Genomic DNA, 18,249 nt, shown 5'->3' on the forward strand with positions numbered 1-18,249 from the left:
GTCGGGGACAGCAGCTGTGGTTAGTCATCTCACTCCTTTTGCTGTGCCGCGCCTTGGCCAATGTCATCAGTTTGAATGAGAGGATTCCATTGCTGCTGGCTGGCTGGCTGGCTGGCTGGCTGGCTGGGCCATACGTGCTGCGTGATGTATATGTTTAGGTGCACTGCATTGACAACCCGAGGTGCAACGTGCGTATACGCTGGCCAGCATTTATTGGCTGGGTAGACACGAAAGTGAGCATGAACCGAGATGTTACCGTGTTGCCGTTTTATAGAATTACACATTGAATCTATTTTTTTTTCCTAAACTACAGCGGCACCTGCAATTTTCTTCGTTCTCTTAAGCAGAAAGAAATGTACGCACATGCTTTTGCGGTGAGCTTGCACTTTAAAATCCACGCTTTTGGGTTACATCAATTCGACTTCAAATTGGTTTTAAAAAAGCATAATAAAATAAAATAAACTCGAGTTAAACGTGCCGTTTTAATAGACGCTGTTAAGTGTATTAATTTAGCATTATGTTCCAAAATTATGGTTGTACTTGCAGTAGAATAGAACTGCACTATTTTTCTACACAAGCGGGACAAAATATTTAAAAAAGCTTCCAGTATGATGCAGTACGATTATGCACTGTAAAGCACTATCACGAAATAGTTTTAATTAAAACATCATCGGGATTGTTAGTAAAAAATATATATAATAAAGTTTTAATATTTATCGGTCAACTTTTGGATGCAGCGTTTGTATTTGATCGCGTGTGTAATGCTGTTTTACATTTGTTTGTGGTTGGATTATGTCAAAATATAGCCGATTTTATTTTACAACCCTAAATACGGAAGTGGTATTATATTTAAAAGAGATTATAATTACTGCACCCTTAAAATAAATTTGCGTTAAAAAATGGACCGACCAAGGAGGTTGAGTCGATTTGACCCATATTTTTGTAAAATATTTTGGGGTTGTTTTTTTTTTAAAGGGGGGGGGGGGGGGCACCCACAGTTTCTCTGGTCGGTCCAATTTTTAACCCAACCGTTTAGAGTGTGGAATTTAAGTTCTTAACATGCATTCATGTCGTCACAAAATGCGTCTCTCCAAAATTCATGGCAATACATTTGAAAGTTTCATCAGCATCTTCTTTAGGTTTTATAAATGACTTAGTTTTGAGGGTTTTAGCATTATTTCTGACGTTTATATTAAATGACCAACATTTTAATCAACCGAACATTATATATATTTATTGATAATTGACGAATAGATTGAGTTTCAAGTTGTTAAACTGGTTTTGTATGCTAAACAAAATCCAAATGTATCTGTTTCGAGAATTTAGGCATCATCAGCCCCAAAAATATTTTATTTCTTACAGATTGTAATAAAGATGACCTTTGCTAAATTCTCCAACAATCTATAGAACAGTGCTGGCATTAATTCATGGTGGTCTATACATAATGACAGAAACGGTGCTTACAATATATCCTCACTTTTCATTTTAAAACAAATAATAAGCGTTCTGACAAATATTGCCAATAAAGCAAAACCTCCTTGGCCAATTCGCCTGAAATGAAAAATATGCAGGCTTTCAGTTCCGAATAAATAAAAAAAAAAGTTGCGCTTATAGGCTATTCAAAAAGTGCCTTAATCATTTTATACAGTATACATGGACACATCAATATATTGTCCACAATTGTTCATGTCACTGGAATTCCAAAAGAGTGTTTTATGCAACAGCAACAAAAAAAGAAGAAAGAGAACACAGAAAATAAAAGTGTGCATCTTTTTTTTTTTTAACAAGGATGAAGAAAAAAAGCTGGACAAAAAATGTGTAGTTGTAGTCCGCAATGCAGGACCCAGTACCAAACGTCATCCGACTTTCACCCCGCTGCTCCATGACGGCACGTAAAAGTTTGTATTATTATATATTATTATCATCATCATCATCACTGCATATGGTCGCGCTTGTGTGAGACGGAAGAGGGGAGGAAAAAGTAGTCCGGCTTGTCTTTCGAGAGGCCTTCACGTCCCCTCAGTGGTTTTCTTTTCCTTTTCGTTTCAGCTGCACGGAGCTGAACCCAACTGAACCCGCATCACATGACGCACGGCTTGATGTCCTGGTAGGAGACCTGCTGGTGGTGGTAGTAGGAGCTGCTGCTCGGCGAGTGCATGGCTGACGACGTCATGGCGTTGAAGGAGAACACGAACTCCTTCCGGTCACACATGCTCGGAGACTGCGAATGGTACCGAGGGATGCCTGAAAACACACACATGCATGTTTACGACATGCAATTTTTTTCATCCCCCTAATTGCCCCCATGGTAGGGTTGTTTAGTCACAAATAATTAAAATAGAATTGCCAATATGGAATTAGGTTATGTTCTAGTAATTATAAGCCTCCAGTGTCTCCAAGTTTATTTATTAGGTTACATAGTCAAGGCAAATGGAAGCTCAATTGGCATATGCCAACTTTTCTATATAAAACGTACATGGATTTTACTCAAGTGTAATAATACATAAGGAAATCATAGGAATTATTATAAGTTTCAAAGTGTTCCTTTTAGTATGATGGCCTAAAAAAGACGCATGCAAGTTTAATTGGCGTTGGTCCGAGACAAGGCAGTCTCCTTGTTTGTTTTTCTATTCACTAATCTGGAGCTTTCCCAATACAATTTAAAGTGCTTTCCTGATGTGCTTTTCCTTGAAGTAAAATATTCATTTCAAATCCAGTGTCAAGACCAAGTTTTTGCCACTGCAATTAAAGGCAGTATTTCTACTGGGCCGGCGCTTGGCAAAAGGTCAGTGAAGCACTTTAGCTTGGCCCAACACTAATAATTATGTGGCTGGTCTTTGTTTTCATTTTTCCACGCGATCTGTTTCAATGTAAGCCGAAGTGTTATTGCTGTTGTTATTGTGGTATTTTTGTGGATGGAAGCTTGCCTACCTTGCAAGTCCGTGGCCGTGTGGCCGTTCTGGTGCAGGTAAGGCTGCTCCAGCGAGTGCGTGGGCAGGCTGGGCTGCAGCGCGTTGGCTCCGGGGTTGCACGGAGACAGCGGCTGCTGCTTGATGTAAGAAGCTCCGTTATTGGGACTCGGAGCCCACGCCGACGCCGGGCTAGAATAGACCGGGTGCGGCTCCATCACGCCGCCGCTGGTGAGCAGAGGCGAGGCGGAGTTGTCGTGGTGAGGGTAGCCCCCCTCGGCGGCGTTCGCCGCGCAGCTCCCCATATACGAGTGGCCGCCGTTGGCCGACAAGTGCGTCATCGAGTGGCCGGACAGAGCCATGCCGTCCATGTTCCCCGCCAGGTGTCCGTTCATCATCCCGATCCCGCTGTCCAGGGACAAGCTGTTGGGCGGACACGACAGGCCCCCGCCGCTCCCCTGGAAGTTGTACGACTCTGGGATGTGGTTGAAGCCCAAACCGTTCATCATGCTGTACATGGGCTTGAGCGCTTGGCACTTGCGCCGGAACCCTCGGGGTCTCCTCCTGAACGAGCCCTCCTCGAACATAAACTCACTTGCCGGGTCGATAGTCCAGTAGTGACCCTTCCCTGGCCGGCCCAGACCCTTGGGCAGCTTGATGAAGCACTCGTTTAGGGACAAATTGTGGCGCACCGAGTTCTTCCAGCCCTGGTAGGAGCCCCTGAAGAAGGGGAAGCGACTCTGCAGGAACTGGTAGATCTCACTGAGGGTCAGCCGCTTAGTGGGGGAGCTCTGGATCGCCATGACTATGAGGGCGATGTAAGAGTATGGAGGCTTCTCCGGCCGGCGGATCCCCGCGTTGGTCTTTTTGGCTTTGGCGGTGGAGGAGGCGGCGGTGTCCATCACCGCGGTCTTGTCCGGAGCAGACATGGGGCCGCTCTGGGCAGGAGTGTGCGCTTGGGGCTGCTGGACCTCTGCCGTCATTAGTTAGACCCTTGGGCGCGCTGGGTAGAAGAAGACGTTGTCTTCCACCTCCACACCACACGAGACGACGTCAACTCACCGGCATAAAGAGAACAAAAAAAGGAGAACGCTGCTTCTCAGTGCGGAGAGGTTCCTGAAAGAGTGGCTCGTCCAAAACTTTTCCAGAGTGGGATAGAAGGAGTAGAACAGGAGCCGCTTTCCACTTCACTTGCTGTGTGTTGTCCTGCTGACTTTTTTACTTATCTGTTGCCATCAGCGAGCTGCAAGCTGCATGTCTTGGCCATCCGGGGGAAAAAAATGGGGCCCGCCCATTTCCACTCCTCCTCCAGTGGTGGGCCGCCTGTAAGCGTGCACATCTGGGTGCACTCACTTTTTACTTTGCATTAAAAAAAAGACAATTCTTTCGTTTAAATGTGTCATTCTATCTTCCATAGGGCCTTACTGTATGCAAACACTACAATAATGTATGTGTGCGTTAACATCGGATTTTTCTTTTTTAACTAATTGTATTCTAATCCAAGATGTGCAAGTTCTCACACGTTTATGCGCCACCCGTTGGAAAGCATCTAAATATTTTTGCAATGTTTTAAATGACTTTTCCAAAGGGCGTGCCCCCTCATATTCAAAACCAGCCTCCAAATTTCTGTACAAAATAAGCGGGCGGGTGGGCAGGATGTTTACACAGCAAAATGTAAACATGTTCACTTCTTGAATGTAAAAAAAAAAAGAGAAAGAAAATCAACAAAAAGCCCAGTTCGATCAGCTAATAGTCACTGTGATGTGCCCTGCACAGAGAAGTCTGTGGGCTTTTTTATATGCAGCCGAATATTGTTTGTGTAAGTCATAATATTTACGCAGGAGACGCCCGGGGAATGAAGTTGAAGCTCTGCCGCGCTGTGAGCCCAGAACCTCGGGTTCAGACCACGGAACGACTCCAGACATGCTGGGACCGTCATTTCACAAGTAAAAGTAAGTTACTATAATTCAGTTTTATTGTGGTATACCTAATTGTCAAAGGGGATCAATAGGGTTTGCAAAGTACTTCTCATAGCCTCGTCGATGTTAAAAAGTGCACTGTTGTAAGGTTTAATTCTAGACTGGCATTTATGCTGCAGTGCTTGCAGACTATACTGCAAGCAGATGACTTTATAAGCTAAATCTGTTGACAGTAGCTTGCTATTGTTCCCTAGAGGTCTCCATAACTGCAGTCTGCAACCTTTCCCCTCACAGTGAGCTCAAATCTCCTACTGTTCCTATTTTAACAATAAGATAAAATAAACAAAACAAAAAAAATATATATTTTATTATATATCATTACAATTTTCATAACCCAAGTGGCGTTTTTGTTCTGTGATTCATGCATGGTCAAAATGTCATTTCATTGTCAGTCAGGCTGGTGTAAAGGTGCTAATTGTTAGTTTTGCCGTTGAGCGCACACATGCGTCGATTAATTAATGTTCATATTGTTTGAACCGACGACTGCGCCGACGTTGGTGCAGATTTTGTAAAAAAAAAAAAAAGGGGGGGGGGCATTTATCAGCGAGTAGGACCACCCAGCGCGCTCAATCTGCGCAGGGGCCAACACGCTCCGGTCTTCTCCCTGCCCAATGCGTTTAATTACCTACATTTCATTTACCCCCCCGCCCCACCGAAACACAAACTGATACTCTTGCCGCATGCGCTGAGATCAATATTAGTTAATATTAATTGATATCCGGTTCTTTCGAAATATAAAGTGAGTAAAAGGGTCTAATACGCCCAATTTCCTTTTTTTTTTTGGCATTAACAAGAATGATGATCTTACTACGCTCAATACACTTCCAAAAAATGCATATTTATTATGTAGACTTTGACTTTTATAGTGCACAATTTTCATTCAACTTAATGTTGAGAACTGCGACAATTACATTGATAAATATTTATTTTAATGATATAAACACGTTTTATTCGTGAATAAATAGCAGAGGAAAAGAACTCGCTGTTAATGGTGTCGCAAGCAGATTGTATTCGTCACCAAGCATTCATGTGTTTTTTTTCTCCCCTTCTTCCATGACGTCCCATCGTGAAATATTGGACAGCTCTGCATACCCAGGAAAGCAGGACCACTTAGGTGGAGGTAGACCGCAGAGTGCACGGCCCTGACAGGCCTTCCTGACTGTCGTGTATACCTTATTTACTGCAGTGAACCCAATATAGCCCCATTCCTGTCTGCAGTCGGAAAACACTTCATGTGTTTTCTTCTGAGCTCATCATTTGAGCAAGAAACACACTCAGTTGCTGTTTCTTTAGTAGCTACCTAATTTTAGGTTTAATTTGATGTAGCCCATTAAGAGCTTTAGGGACGCTTATAGCAAATGTCACGCCACTTATAGAATGCATCAAATTGATTCGACTAAATAAAAGTTTAAAATGTGTGACGACTGCACATGTTCGAAATGCCAAGGAATAAAAACATACAATATTTCATTTCTTAGTGCTGATTAAGGCAACGGATGGTTAATACAACTAGAGTAAATAAATATAACTAAACATGCATAATTAACCAAAAAGTTATATATCTTTCCACACTTTTATACCCCAATTCAATCCAGGCTATTGATAAAGCAAATTAAAAAAAAAAAAAGTATTCACAGAAGTTCTGTGCATCAATAAATAGGTCAATTATAACATGATTAACATAAAACAAAAACAGGACACAAAAACACAAAGGTGATCACGAAATAAAAGCGGCCAACTACATCTGGCAACGCCAGAGTCGCTCAAAACGTTTTGGGACAACTCAAATATGTGAATTAATTTAAATAGGTACTAATTAAAAAAAAATTCAGCACATGCTTTAAAACATTAATGCTTTGCTGTTTATTTTAAGTTATTACTCAAAAATTTTGCGGGTTTACAATTTTATTGTAGCGTCCACGACGTTGCGCATTAAATTAAAATGATTGTCCAATATATAATATGCAAATGGTCTTGCGACATATTTGATGATGATAATGATGATTAATTGATATATTTCAAATGAGAGAACAAGAAATGCCAATTAATAGCCGGTCATCAAAATGTCCCAATATTATGTCTGACGCAAAACACACACATTTCAACTTTTTTCAAATAGCCTACATTTTATACTGAAATTAGAATATATAGTTTCCTTCACGAACTGTCAAGCATTTTTAAGGAGAAGTGCGTTTAGTCAATGTACGCGTCAAGTGTCCCCTGCAGTTCGCTGTCGCTTTAATTGAAACCAGTGTGATGTGGAGCCCTCATCACTTTCCTTGCGCTGTAGGTGGCCGTGTATATTTTCTTTTAAGTGCTGTTTATGTGAACGAGAAAGGACGGCATAGCTCGCAGACCGCTGATTGCGCGCTTTTTTGGGTCGCTCCGTGAACGTCAAGTGTATTTGATGGCCTCCACCATGCAGTTGCTATATGCTTGCGTGCTTTTCCTTCTTCTCATGGCCACAGCTAACGAAAGGAGTCGTTCCTATGCACAGGACAATAAGCACTGTAAGAGGCCGTGAAACCAAATACAGTCACAGGCCATAACATTAGGTACACCTGAAACCCAATACACATTCTGCCTTATTGACTCTGTACAAGAGTATCCGCTTAACATGAATACTGTCATGTTGTCGTTACGCTTCATAGAATTTGTGTATTGTGCTATTTAAATGAGAAAATCGCTTTATAGAATGTTTTTGCATATCATTGAATGGTGCATAATATTTAAAAAGACCCTAAAATGGAACAAGTGCTTAGGTGCAAATTGGCACGTTGAAATCTCTCGCGTATTCCACTTGCATGTCAAGGATGTGTACAATTAATTTGATTGAATTCATAAAGATGCGCTGAAGTGTTCTAATTATTATTATTATTATTATTTGATCTAATGCTGCCTATTCATATATACATGATGGACACATCGCACGAGTGAGGATTTAACTGGTCCAAAAGTTAGACAAATACTAGTCGTGTTCAAATGAGTTAGCACATGTATGAACAATTGTCTCAATTGGTCATCATTACAACATAAAGTAGGTCCTTGATCTATTTTGTGAGTGTGTGTAAATTGAAGGAACACTCAAAAGTAATAAATAAGAGATGATTATTTCCACTATAGTCAAAGTTACTTAATGCTGAATGTGGAAGGAAGGAGGCACTTATGAATGAAAACTGTCCATCAGAGAAACGTGTTTGGAACTAAATTATTTTTTAAATTGACCTCTGTTGCTTCCCTTTCTATATCGGATACACTTAAACAAAGCTTGTATTTTTTTCTTTGTGAAGACTTAATCAGTCATGAAACTGAAGTTTCTGACAATCATAGCTGTACGTTCCCCTCAAAACATTTTTTATGTAAAATCCACTTCAAACTTTTTTTTCATTCCCAATGACTCATTCAAAAATGTTATCGACTAATACTCTAAATCCAACAATTCAAGCACACGTTTTCTCTTATATATTTTGTGTATGAAGCACAACTTGTTCCATTTTATACATTAGCAGTATATTTTGATGAAATCATTTTTTGTCTGAAATGTTTATGTTTCATACAATGTTACAATGACAAACAGGATAATAAAAATATTAATAACGCACACTAGTGTACTTGTGTATTTTATGGGTCAAAAAGCCCTCGCCAAGAGTGTGTGCCAGTTTGATGGTCAACTTCTGAAATTTTATTCCAGTTTATAACCCAATAAAACCTCAGTTGAAGACATTGAATTTGATAACTGATCATCAATTTGCCCAACGTCCTCTCTCCTTGCTTTTCTTACAGGCGCTCGGATGCCATTCCACAATGGGTCTGTCCCACACAGCACATGGGAGCCAGTCAACGGCGCCCCACCCTGCGGCTGTGCACAGCTCCCATGCGGGGCCGGTCCGTCACGATATCCTGATGCTGTCTGAGCCGTCAATAATAGGAGATGAGACATAAACCACATTGGCGAGGGCATGCGCAGAGGCTCGGTGGGCCGCCGTTGCAGGTTAGTTTGCCGTGTTGCCACCCTGACAGCAGTGAGATGCGGCGGGCCGGGGAGCAGCATGGGCTCCGATGTGCGTGTTTACATGAAATCTTCAGGGTTTACGGGTCACCCACTCTCTTGTTTTTTTCTGCTCTGAAGGGGGATTTTCCTGTGGTAAGCTCATTCGGAAAAAGCAATTAAGAATTCCCAAACACTCCACCACAATCGGAGATATCACTCTGGCAACCTGAGTTGAATATTTTTAATCCTGCACCCAACTGAAGCCACCTGCATACAAACCACAAATGGAAGCAATATGGGGGGAGCTTGTTTCCTGTCATGCAGCTTCTGCCATGAAGAGCTTTGGTAGCGCCCAACTTGATACTCCAGTCGCTTTGAAATGAGGGCACGTCCTCGTTGTCTCTGGGAAGCCACGGCCAGGCAGCGGTCGGAATCAGTCAGGAATGTTCTGGGACGGTAACTGGATTCGGAGCGTAATGCCCGGCTCTCCACAGTGGAGCGCCAGGGTGGGAAATAGGCCGAGAGCATTTCCTGAGCGGAGGGGGGTCCCAGCGAAGCATCACAGGCGTGGGCATTATGTGACAGCCACCCTGCCAGGTCTCAGCCTTCCATCCCACATGAAGAGCGGCGGGGACGGAAAGAAGGCAGGGAGAGGCTGCAATTAAAACATGTGGCAGTTTCGTGTCCAACGCAAACCTGGGATTGGTGGAAAGATGAAGAACATGATGTCAAATGTAGTGACACACAAAACAGCCTCAGTAATTTTCATTTTCACAGCACCACAAGTCAGTGGGGGAATAACACAAGCTTTCTTAAGGTTCTAAAAACACAATACAGTGGAACCTATAAGGCTGAACAGGATACAGGATGCTAGTTGACGGAATCTTAGAATCATAGGAACTAAATAAGAATCAAATTCAAGGGCCAAACTGTCCTCATTATAAAAGTGTTCTCAACTTTGTAGTCATTGTTTTAATATTTACATTGTAACATTTTTAAAGAGGGCATTTTTTAAGGAATTGATTTTCAGTTATTTTTGTTAAAACTGCCAGGCTGACCTGACGTTATTACATTACTAAAATGATCTGTGAAAAAAACAACAGCCCTTCTTGTACTAATCAGATTTTTAAGAAACCACCATGACAGAGGAACAAACACCCAAACAGAGTAAGAAGGCGTGATTTAGCTATGTACTGTATGTGGTGGTGTTATAGTAACACTATTGACAAGGATAATTAAAATAAAATAATATAAACAAAACATAACACAGATATATATAAAAAATATAAATATCAAATAAATAAAACATAAAACAAACGTTGCACATATAGACATATGATACAAAACTACTCACTGCATATATTCTTTATCCTCTGCAAAAAATAACTAATGTTACCGTTCTTCAAATCTTGTACACATAAATGTTGCTATTTTTGTACATGTGCGGGTGAGGCTGAGTGTGAGGGGTGGTGGTGGTGGTGGGGGCAGTAGCTTGTGCAAATGTTGCGCTCATCCTGGGAATAATCTTCAACCCTATGCTGTAGTTGTCAAAGGGTTTTTATTTCCACCTGCTAGCAGCCTATTTCCTGCTCTACAACAATGGCACCGGGGAAGTTGTGGAGTGCCAAGTGATTGATGTTGTACTGTATTTGGCCCTTCTTCACATTGGGGCCTGACGGGAAGTGTCTGCCCCCCCACACCAGACTGCGGCAACAGGAGAGAAAAAGAACTAAAGCGCTGATCAGCGCTTACCAAAGGCATCCCAGTTTTTGTTACATGAAGTCGTTCTTCCCCAAAGACAAGCTGGCAGCGGCCTATAAACACGCTTTCCATGTCTTATAAATCAGTCGGAGTATGAATGAAGTTAATACTCGCCACGCGATTGAACTTAGTCACATCCCCTCCTGCTCACATCCAAGCATCACTCTTTTAACACGTCCTGCGTCTGGAAGGTGAACAGAAATACATCACATCGGCATTCTTTCCACGCAGCGCTGCAAAGAAGTCAATTCATCACTTGGATTGCCGGTGTTCTTTCTCGTTCTTTATTTCTAACCGTGTTTCTCTTTCTGCTTCCTCTAGGCTGGAGTGGGCAGGCATGTGGCTTTGGCCACAGGAAGCTGTGAATTCTTTGGAGAATGGAAGATGCCTTACAGGGATACATACTAGGTCCGCCCACGCCCATTCGTTACCCTCAAATGACCCCTGACCCATCCGTATGTTTATATCTGAGCATGGAAGTGAGAAATAGTGATGAGTCACTCTGGCTGTGTGTTTACACTCCAGAGTCACGCAAGGAAGGAAATCAGCCACGGTCTGCTACAAGTGGCGAGGTCCGAGAGAGAATAGCAGCAAGCCCGTCAGAGGTGCACCACCAGAACCAGCTGGATTTTTGAGGACTTAATTTACCTGAGCGCTGACGTAAACTCAAAGTAAACAGAAAACTGCAAACTTTGCAGCACAAATGAATCCTATTCAATCCCCACTTTTTCTTTCAGCACAAGGAAACTGCCGGGCAAAACATAACCCAAATTGGGTGAAATCACAAACCCAACGCTGGGTTGAAAAGAGACGGAGCCAATGCTGGGTTATTTATACAAGTTGGCAAGTCGACCCAGCGCAACGTGGTCAAGATTTTGATCCAATAAAAGGTAAAAATCTTACATTAAACTTACTCTAGATAACAACCAGGTGCTGCTCTTCAGCCAGCCCAAATCCAAGGTTCAACCCAATCTGCTGGGTGGAAATAATCAACCCAACCTTGGGTAAAAGTCACCCAATCTGCTCAAAATCCACAACTAAACACAAATGGTGGAGCAACACATGTAGACTGATACTAGAAAATGCTCACAGGAATACAGTTTATGCTTTATTCTCTGCAATGTATGACCAATATTACTACATCCTACTGAGGAGCTGTGGCTGTCTACATGCACTGTATATGCCTGTCTATTATACCGCCCCCTTATGTCCAAGGCATGCACACCAGAAAGAGTAGCAAAACGTCGTTTGAACTGAAGTAGAAAATAAGACAAAAGCTGTTTAATTCTTACATATTATTTAAATACATTATTATGGATGTTTTCTAGTAAAATATTAGAGTGCAATTTTTATTATTAAAAAAACACATTACAAAATCCTTTGTAGTGTTTGCCATTTCCAATTCAGTGGGGAAAGGTCATTTGAGCTAGTCATCAAGCTTTTGTTTCATTACTCTGGCAAGTAGATATTCTAATCTCATGACAGTACTTTCCAGTTTTAAACTTTATCAGCCGTGCAGTCAGCAGTCCAGCACATTGGAAACGTCTAGGTCCACATATCTCAATAGAATTTCTTTATTCTGTCACATTTACATGCCAACTTCCTGTTTGGCAAAATTTGCAGGAAAGTCACGCCAACCCAATTACTAAATGATAGTCCTGCTGCTGCCGCTGTCCAATATAAACATCTATTTTCTACGTCAAGTTTTATGTCATTTGAAAATCGTTTTTGTTGTTTTTATTCAAAATGGAACTGGAATTGCCAAATCTCCACTCCATCTTACAAAAATATTTCTCATTCACAAATTCATTCAAATAGTCCCCCTTGGCCAATCTGCTGAGTGACCATTTGATTATAAAGCTGTTATCAAGATACACCATTACTGCACTTATGCTCTATAAATAAACGTAACACCTCATTGCTTTCCACCTATATGGTCGAACACACACGCACACTCGCACACATGCTCCGCCACAGTTAGAGCCAACACTTGTGAGCTTGGCAAGATTTCCCCTGAATTGTAGCTCTTGTCAGAGGCTTTGATTGATAGTTGTGTTTATCACCGTATTATTAAGTAATCAAGTTCGCCGCGGCAGGGCCTCAAGCTCCTCAATTCCACTTCAGTGCAAATTAAAGGTTTGGTTCATGTTTATTCTTGTGATTGAAAAAAAGATATATTCAAGCATTTTACAGAAGTGTCCTGATTACATTAGATGCTTCGGGACATTTGGTGGGACGTATACTCTTGATGAGTGGTTCTCAAACCTTTTATGCCAAGTACCACGTAAATATTGCGTACAGAAATTTTATTTAATTTTTATATGTAGGTATATATTTTCTTATTGGCGTCAATGGGTTAAGAGGGGTAAAAATAAGTCATTCCAGGAATGCATTTAATGATAAAAAGTTTCAATTATAAATGAATGAACCTCAAATATTAGAAGAAAAAAAAGTTGTGATACAGAGGGAAAAACAGTCAAACAAATCAAAATATTATGAGAGGAAAAAAAAATACATATCCAGTCAGAATTCTACTGGAAATATATATTTTCAAAAATATGCCAAGAGAAACAAAACCCAAAATGAAACAACATTATAGTCATAATATATATGACAACTGCTTATAACTTGTGAGAATCACGTCAACATTTTTTTTCTCAAAGTCTAAATACAAAACTACTAAAAAACACAACAACTGAACTGTACCTAGTGGTACTCGTACGACACTTTGAGAGTCACTGCTCTAGATACATGCAGGATGTTCACAGCGACAGTGAAGAAAAAGTTCTGCTGCAAAACTGTGCATTCAGACTGTGTAAACATCCCGCCTTTCAATACACTCAAGATCCTTTTACATCGTTGTAAAAATAGCGCAAAATGACCAGAGCTATATATCTATATCTATGCAACTTTCAGAGTATATAAAATGAAAAGCACTCTGCAGAGGTTTGTTCTTGATTCGTTAATAGCGCTTGCAGCCAGCTGACTTTGTGTACCGGCCGAGTAAACACAGTCACGGCAAAGTGGACATTCTGTTGAGTGTGTCCTGACTGGAGACAGACGGACACGATGGCAATATGTCGATGAACGGCCGCTTCATCTTTGGCTGTGTTTTGGGACTTTTAGACTCATATCAGTCACTTCACTCAGAATTTAGTGTAATAATTTACGTCCAGGATATTAAAGGGAAGGTTAAGTAAAAAAAAACAATATTTGGGATTTATATGGAGCATGTTTTTTTTATTTGTCTGTAGGTGTGGACTCTACATCGTGGGCGTTTGGGAAAAACAGACAGCTGGTCCGACAGACAACCACATGGTTTCGTTTGACGTCTGCTAATTCCAGGGAATCAATCCTAAATGACACCTATGGGATACACAGGGTGGATTTGCCTCTGATGTCGATTGTGGTGGTTTGCAGATGAAAGACAGTCAAATAAATAAAGCCGCGGCAAGCCGGCAGAACTCTTCTGTCCACGCGGCCCAACCATAATGGGATACATGCCGACACCCTGAGCTGGAGTCCTGCTCACTTTGAGAAATATGTCTCTTGTGGAAGAAAGGAGCAAGTTACGTACCGTAATGAGCGGACTAATTATCAGGAAGCGATTCTGTTCCTCGTTACGCTCGGCCGATGCTGTTTTAATCCCCCAAACACTTTCCTGAATTAAACTCAGCTGTATCAAATAGCCATTTAAACTCCTCCAATCAATCTTTTCATCAGCTTTTGTGTCTGCGTATTGCCTACAGTTAGAATAGTAATGGTAAGACGATCCCGGCTTGTTTCATCCTGGCTGAGATCACGCATGTCTCTCCTAAAGTCAGCTGGCATTCCCCACAGATTGTGACGCATAACAATGCAGTAGAGATGGTGAAAAGCATATTGTGTCATCAAACCCAACAATTAGATTGTGTGTCGTCCTCGTGAAGAAAATTAATGACTATTTGTAAGTGCACACGATGCATGTAACATCGGGGCATTATCAACGTTGGTGCCACAGAGGTGATTTATTTCGATTGTGGTTGACTCCCGTCTGATGCTCTTCAACAAATCACAGCCTGAGGTCTGGCTAGACCAACAACACACTTTGTCTGCGTCTCCCCCACATGACCCCCACGTATGTAGATGTTGAGTGGAGCCAGTGAAGGACATCACTCAGGCGTTGTGTATACATGCAAATAGCTCTACCTGGACGATGCATATTTGTATGTACATTTGTACATTTTTTACCTACAGTTGTGTGTTTTTGCGATAATTTAGTCGACCGTGGCCACCAGCAGTGCCGCCTGACCCAGGGGCTCCGGGTGATAAGACCTCCATAACTCTACTTTATCCCCCCTGCTCATTATCTAGCTCCATCCCAGATCTGCTTTGAGCCTTCAGGCCGTTTTGCAAGGCCATCTTCCCCTCTTAGATCCGCAGCGCTCTTTGGCCTGGAGATTAGTTTGGAGACACACGGGCTCAGTTGAACTAACCCCAGACACTTGACATCTTCTGTCTGTGGGAGAAAGGGTTAAATATTTAATTGGAGCTCACACTGACCAAGACGCGATGAATTCAAAGATGTAATAGGACGACAAGTGACTTAATTTAAAAGTAAGATAAATAATTGGCACTTTTTGGGTACAATATTCTTACGTCCTTATCTCACCGTCAACTGAGTTTATGTTAGCATGAAGCAAGATTTCAGTTCAGGGGTCAAACTATCACCTTGACAGACCACATCATTCTTTTAGTCTAAACGTCGTGTGAGGCCAAGTGGAGGCTGCAAGACTTTAGTTTTAGACAAGTATCGGTTATTTAGAAAAGCGTAATTTATTTATGTATTTATGTTTATTGTCTTTGTATCATTTAATGTGATTCATGGTCAACTTCATTATGTAGCGCACTTTGTTGCAGCTGTGGTTGTTGTATACATTTTCTATGAATAAAGTTGTGTTGAGTTCAATTCTTAATGTTATTAATTGATCAACTGAACTTTGTATGGAGTAACAATGGCAGTCACCCCCAAAAAAGGAACTGCATGAATAATTTTCAACTAGAATAGGAGACACAACATATGCAAAAACCTGACCAGATAAACAATTTTCAATTAATTTAAACCCCACATGCAAAATAATTTGGAACACAAACTAACAAAAGCAAATTAATTTCAGTATTAAAATTGCACTACAATAGCTTAGCACCTTTAAAGTTTTGCATCTTCCAACTCCTTCACTGAGTTGCCTCATAAATGGTTAATTGTGTTTCCTGGAGAAGGGTGATACTCCCAACCAACAGTGGGCACTAATCCAAGAATTTGACAAGATAGCAACTTCCAAACATGCAGCAACAGGAAGTGAAAGCTCTCGATGGACCATCAAATCTTTGCAATGGGCCTTTGCAGATTCTGAAGTACTTGCATGCCTGGATGTACCCTTTAACCCACCTTGAACATAAGTTACTTCTGGCCAACCCTCAGAAAACAATGTTAACCCTACTCCTTTAGGGAGGCCATATTTAAAGCAACAGACTACATTGATGAAGTTTATTGAAGACATTCCAGTCTACAAGCAAGAGGAACCTCTTGAGGTCAAGCGACAAACTGTGAGTAAGATACTATATGCTAAAAAAAACATTGTGATGTTAACTGGCAACTTTGTAGTGCTTGTTTTGGTAGCAGAACAAAACTTCAGGTTTAAGGAGGATGGCTGGGAGAAATCCTTATCAGTATGTTTAGTCTCTTAAGTGATTCTCAGTGTTGGTGACAATCTTATTAGAATAAATATGAAAAGCATGCAGGGATCAAAAGAACTCTTTTTGTATTCGGTCTGGAAAAATGTAGTTTCACGCTAGAGACTTACGTCAGCAATACACAGTCACATTTAAAAAGAAAGAATTCCAATTGATTGTAAACATTGCTGTCTTTAAAAGGAAGCCCATTTATTCTTGACCAGTTGACATTTTGAATAAAGTTTGAGGAAAGGTGCTATAAAAGTCAAGAGGTTGGACTTTTATGTTTTCCCGGCACTCCTGGCTAAAGGTTAAAGAACAACCCCTGACATGGTGAGGATTCCAGTTCTGAAGGTCTCACAAAAATTATATGAAATTGTAATCCTGGAAGGAGCAGTCCAGGGGGAGTCAATGATTTTACTGCCAATGTTTTTTTTTTCTGTAATTTGCCAACATCCATTTCCATTGTCATTCAATATTATAAGGTATTGCGTTAACACATGCAAACCTATATGGGGTTTATTTCAACAGCTGGACACCAAAGGATGTATTTGACCCTGGTGGCAACATCGAGTGAAAATATCTGAGGTATGCCACAACAATGTGATGTTTTTAAATATACTATATATACACACACACATATTTTATGGAGCTAGTAGAATGTGGAATGAAAAGAACCACAGCTGTAAATAACACACTTTCCAAACCATGATTTTTGTACATTTCTGTGTTGATATTGTTTTGAGTCTGAAAATCAATAGTCCTGGCACAAGAAACGGACGGACCCCACACAGCGCTGAGCTCTTCCTGTCCTCTCCCCCTTACCCGACCCGTCCCAAAGCCAGTGCTCCAATTCGACGTTAAAACATCCTGTAGCTTTTTTTCCCCGTTTTGCTTCTCATTTGCTGAACACCAATGAAGGATTCTCGGAAATAGCTATAAAATGATTCATCATCTCGCTGACCTTTACCACATGTACGAGTTTTAGTTCCAATGAATGAAAGAGGAGTATCGTGTAGACGTGCAATTTTCTTGTTTTAATTTCTCAATTGGTTCTTAAGTTTGGGGTCAAAGATCGGCTTAACACAACAGCTGTGACAAGATAAGCACCTTTTTCTCTCCCTGCAAGTTATCCTATTACCGTCAATATGTAAACCTCTCAAAGGACCTGTACACACATGTGTAAACACTCACGTACATACTGAAAAACACCGGTGTGGCTGCAGTCTCAGGGATAACACAAACACAGTCGACACCTTCTGTCCCCATAGCGTTGGGAGCTGCTTGATACCACCGCTTCCCCCAGGGAAGTTTTGAGCTAGATGACTTGTTTGTATGGCAATCTTTACCTCATCTATCATTGACCATTTTAGGGTACTCATTATAAACATCTTATATAAAAGGTGCTGCCGTCTTTGTGGCCGCACATTTGTTTGGGTTTCCAATGTTGTATTTTTGGACAGAAAAAAAAAGCTCTGGGCATAGCACTTTTGATTTCCATGTCACTTTTCAGCAGTTTTTGTTTTGCCCACCCTTTATCTCCTCTTAGCCGCTTGATCTACCAAATGTTTTGTTTTGTGGTCGCCAACCCCCTCCCCCCCCACCATCTTCTGGTTTCTGTGTGGTGCTACCAAACTTGACAGGTAAGATGGCCTGGTGCAAGAAGTAAATGAGGAGTTTTTGTACTGTAGTGGTTAACACATCTAATTTTCATGCGACTTCTATTTATGATTATCTATCGTCAGCTGAGATAGGCCTTCCTACAACTCGGAATCGGATAAGCAAAATACCAAAGCATTGATACACGGGGATTGACTGAAAGTGCTACTATGGACTAGATGTGACTCATAAGCGTATTAAATCATTTATGACACTGTATATTGACTAGAAGATGCAC

The 18,249-nt window shown here is 41.2% G+C and overlaps 1 protein-coding gene and 1 long non-coding RNA gene across 2 annotated transcripts; one reads left to right on the forward strand and one right to left on the reverse strand.

The window, feature by feature from the left end:
• Positions 1 to 1,312: 1,312 nt before the first annotated feature.
• foxf1 (forkhead box F1) lies at positions 1,313 to 4,178 on the reverse strand. The gene is made up of 2 exons (XM_061276290.1): positions 2,932 to 4,178; positions 1,313 to 2,244 (listed from the first exon to the last, which is right to left on the reverse strand). The coding sequence occupies exons 1-2, from the start codon at positions 3,890 to 3,892 to the stop codon at positions 2,081 to 2,083; spliced, it is 1,125 nt and encodes a 374-aa protein (XP_061132274.1). The 5' UTR covers positions 3,893 to 4,178; the 3' UTR covers positions 1,313 to 2,080.
• Positions 4,179 to 4,589: 411 nt separating this feature from the next.
• Positions 4,590 to 15,588, forward strand: LOC133152582 (uncharacterized). The gene is made up of 6 exons (XR_009714155.1): positions 4,590 to 4,861; positions 8,672 to 8,879; positions 10,962 to 11,048; positions 11,166 to 11,311; positions 11,378 to 11,530; positions 13,895 to 15,588. It is a non-coding gene; the product is annotated as an uncharacterized LOC133152582 (long non-coding RNA).
• The last annotated feature ends 2,661 nt before the right edge of the window (positions 15,589 to 18,249 follow it).

The sequence above is a fragment of the Syngnathus typhle genome, linkage group LG4, assembly GCF_033458585.1.
Source record: "Syngnathus typhle isolate RoL2023-S1 ecotype Sweden linkage group LG4, RoL_Styp_1.0, whole genome shotgun sequence".
Classification (NCBI taxonomy): domain Eukaryota; kingdom Metazoa; phylum Chordata; class Actinopteri; order Syngnathiformes; family Syngnathidae; genus Syngnathus; species Syngnathus typhle.

Bases quoted from the DNA above. Each gene is read 5' to 3' on its own strand.
- foxf1 (XM_061276290.1), bottom strand. From the start codon at position 3,892: ATGACGGCAGAGGTCCAGCAGCCCCAAGCGCACACTCCTGCCCAGAGC. The intron at 2,245-2,931 runs GTAGGCAAGCTT...GTGTGTTTTCAG, and splicing joins CACGGCCACGGACTTGCAAG to GCATCCCTCGGTACCATTCG.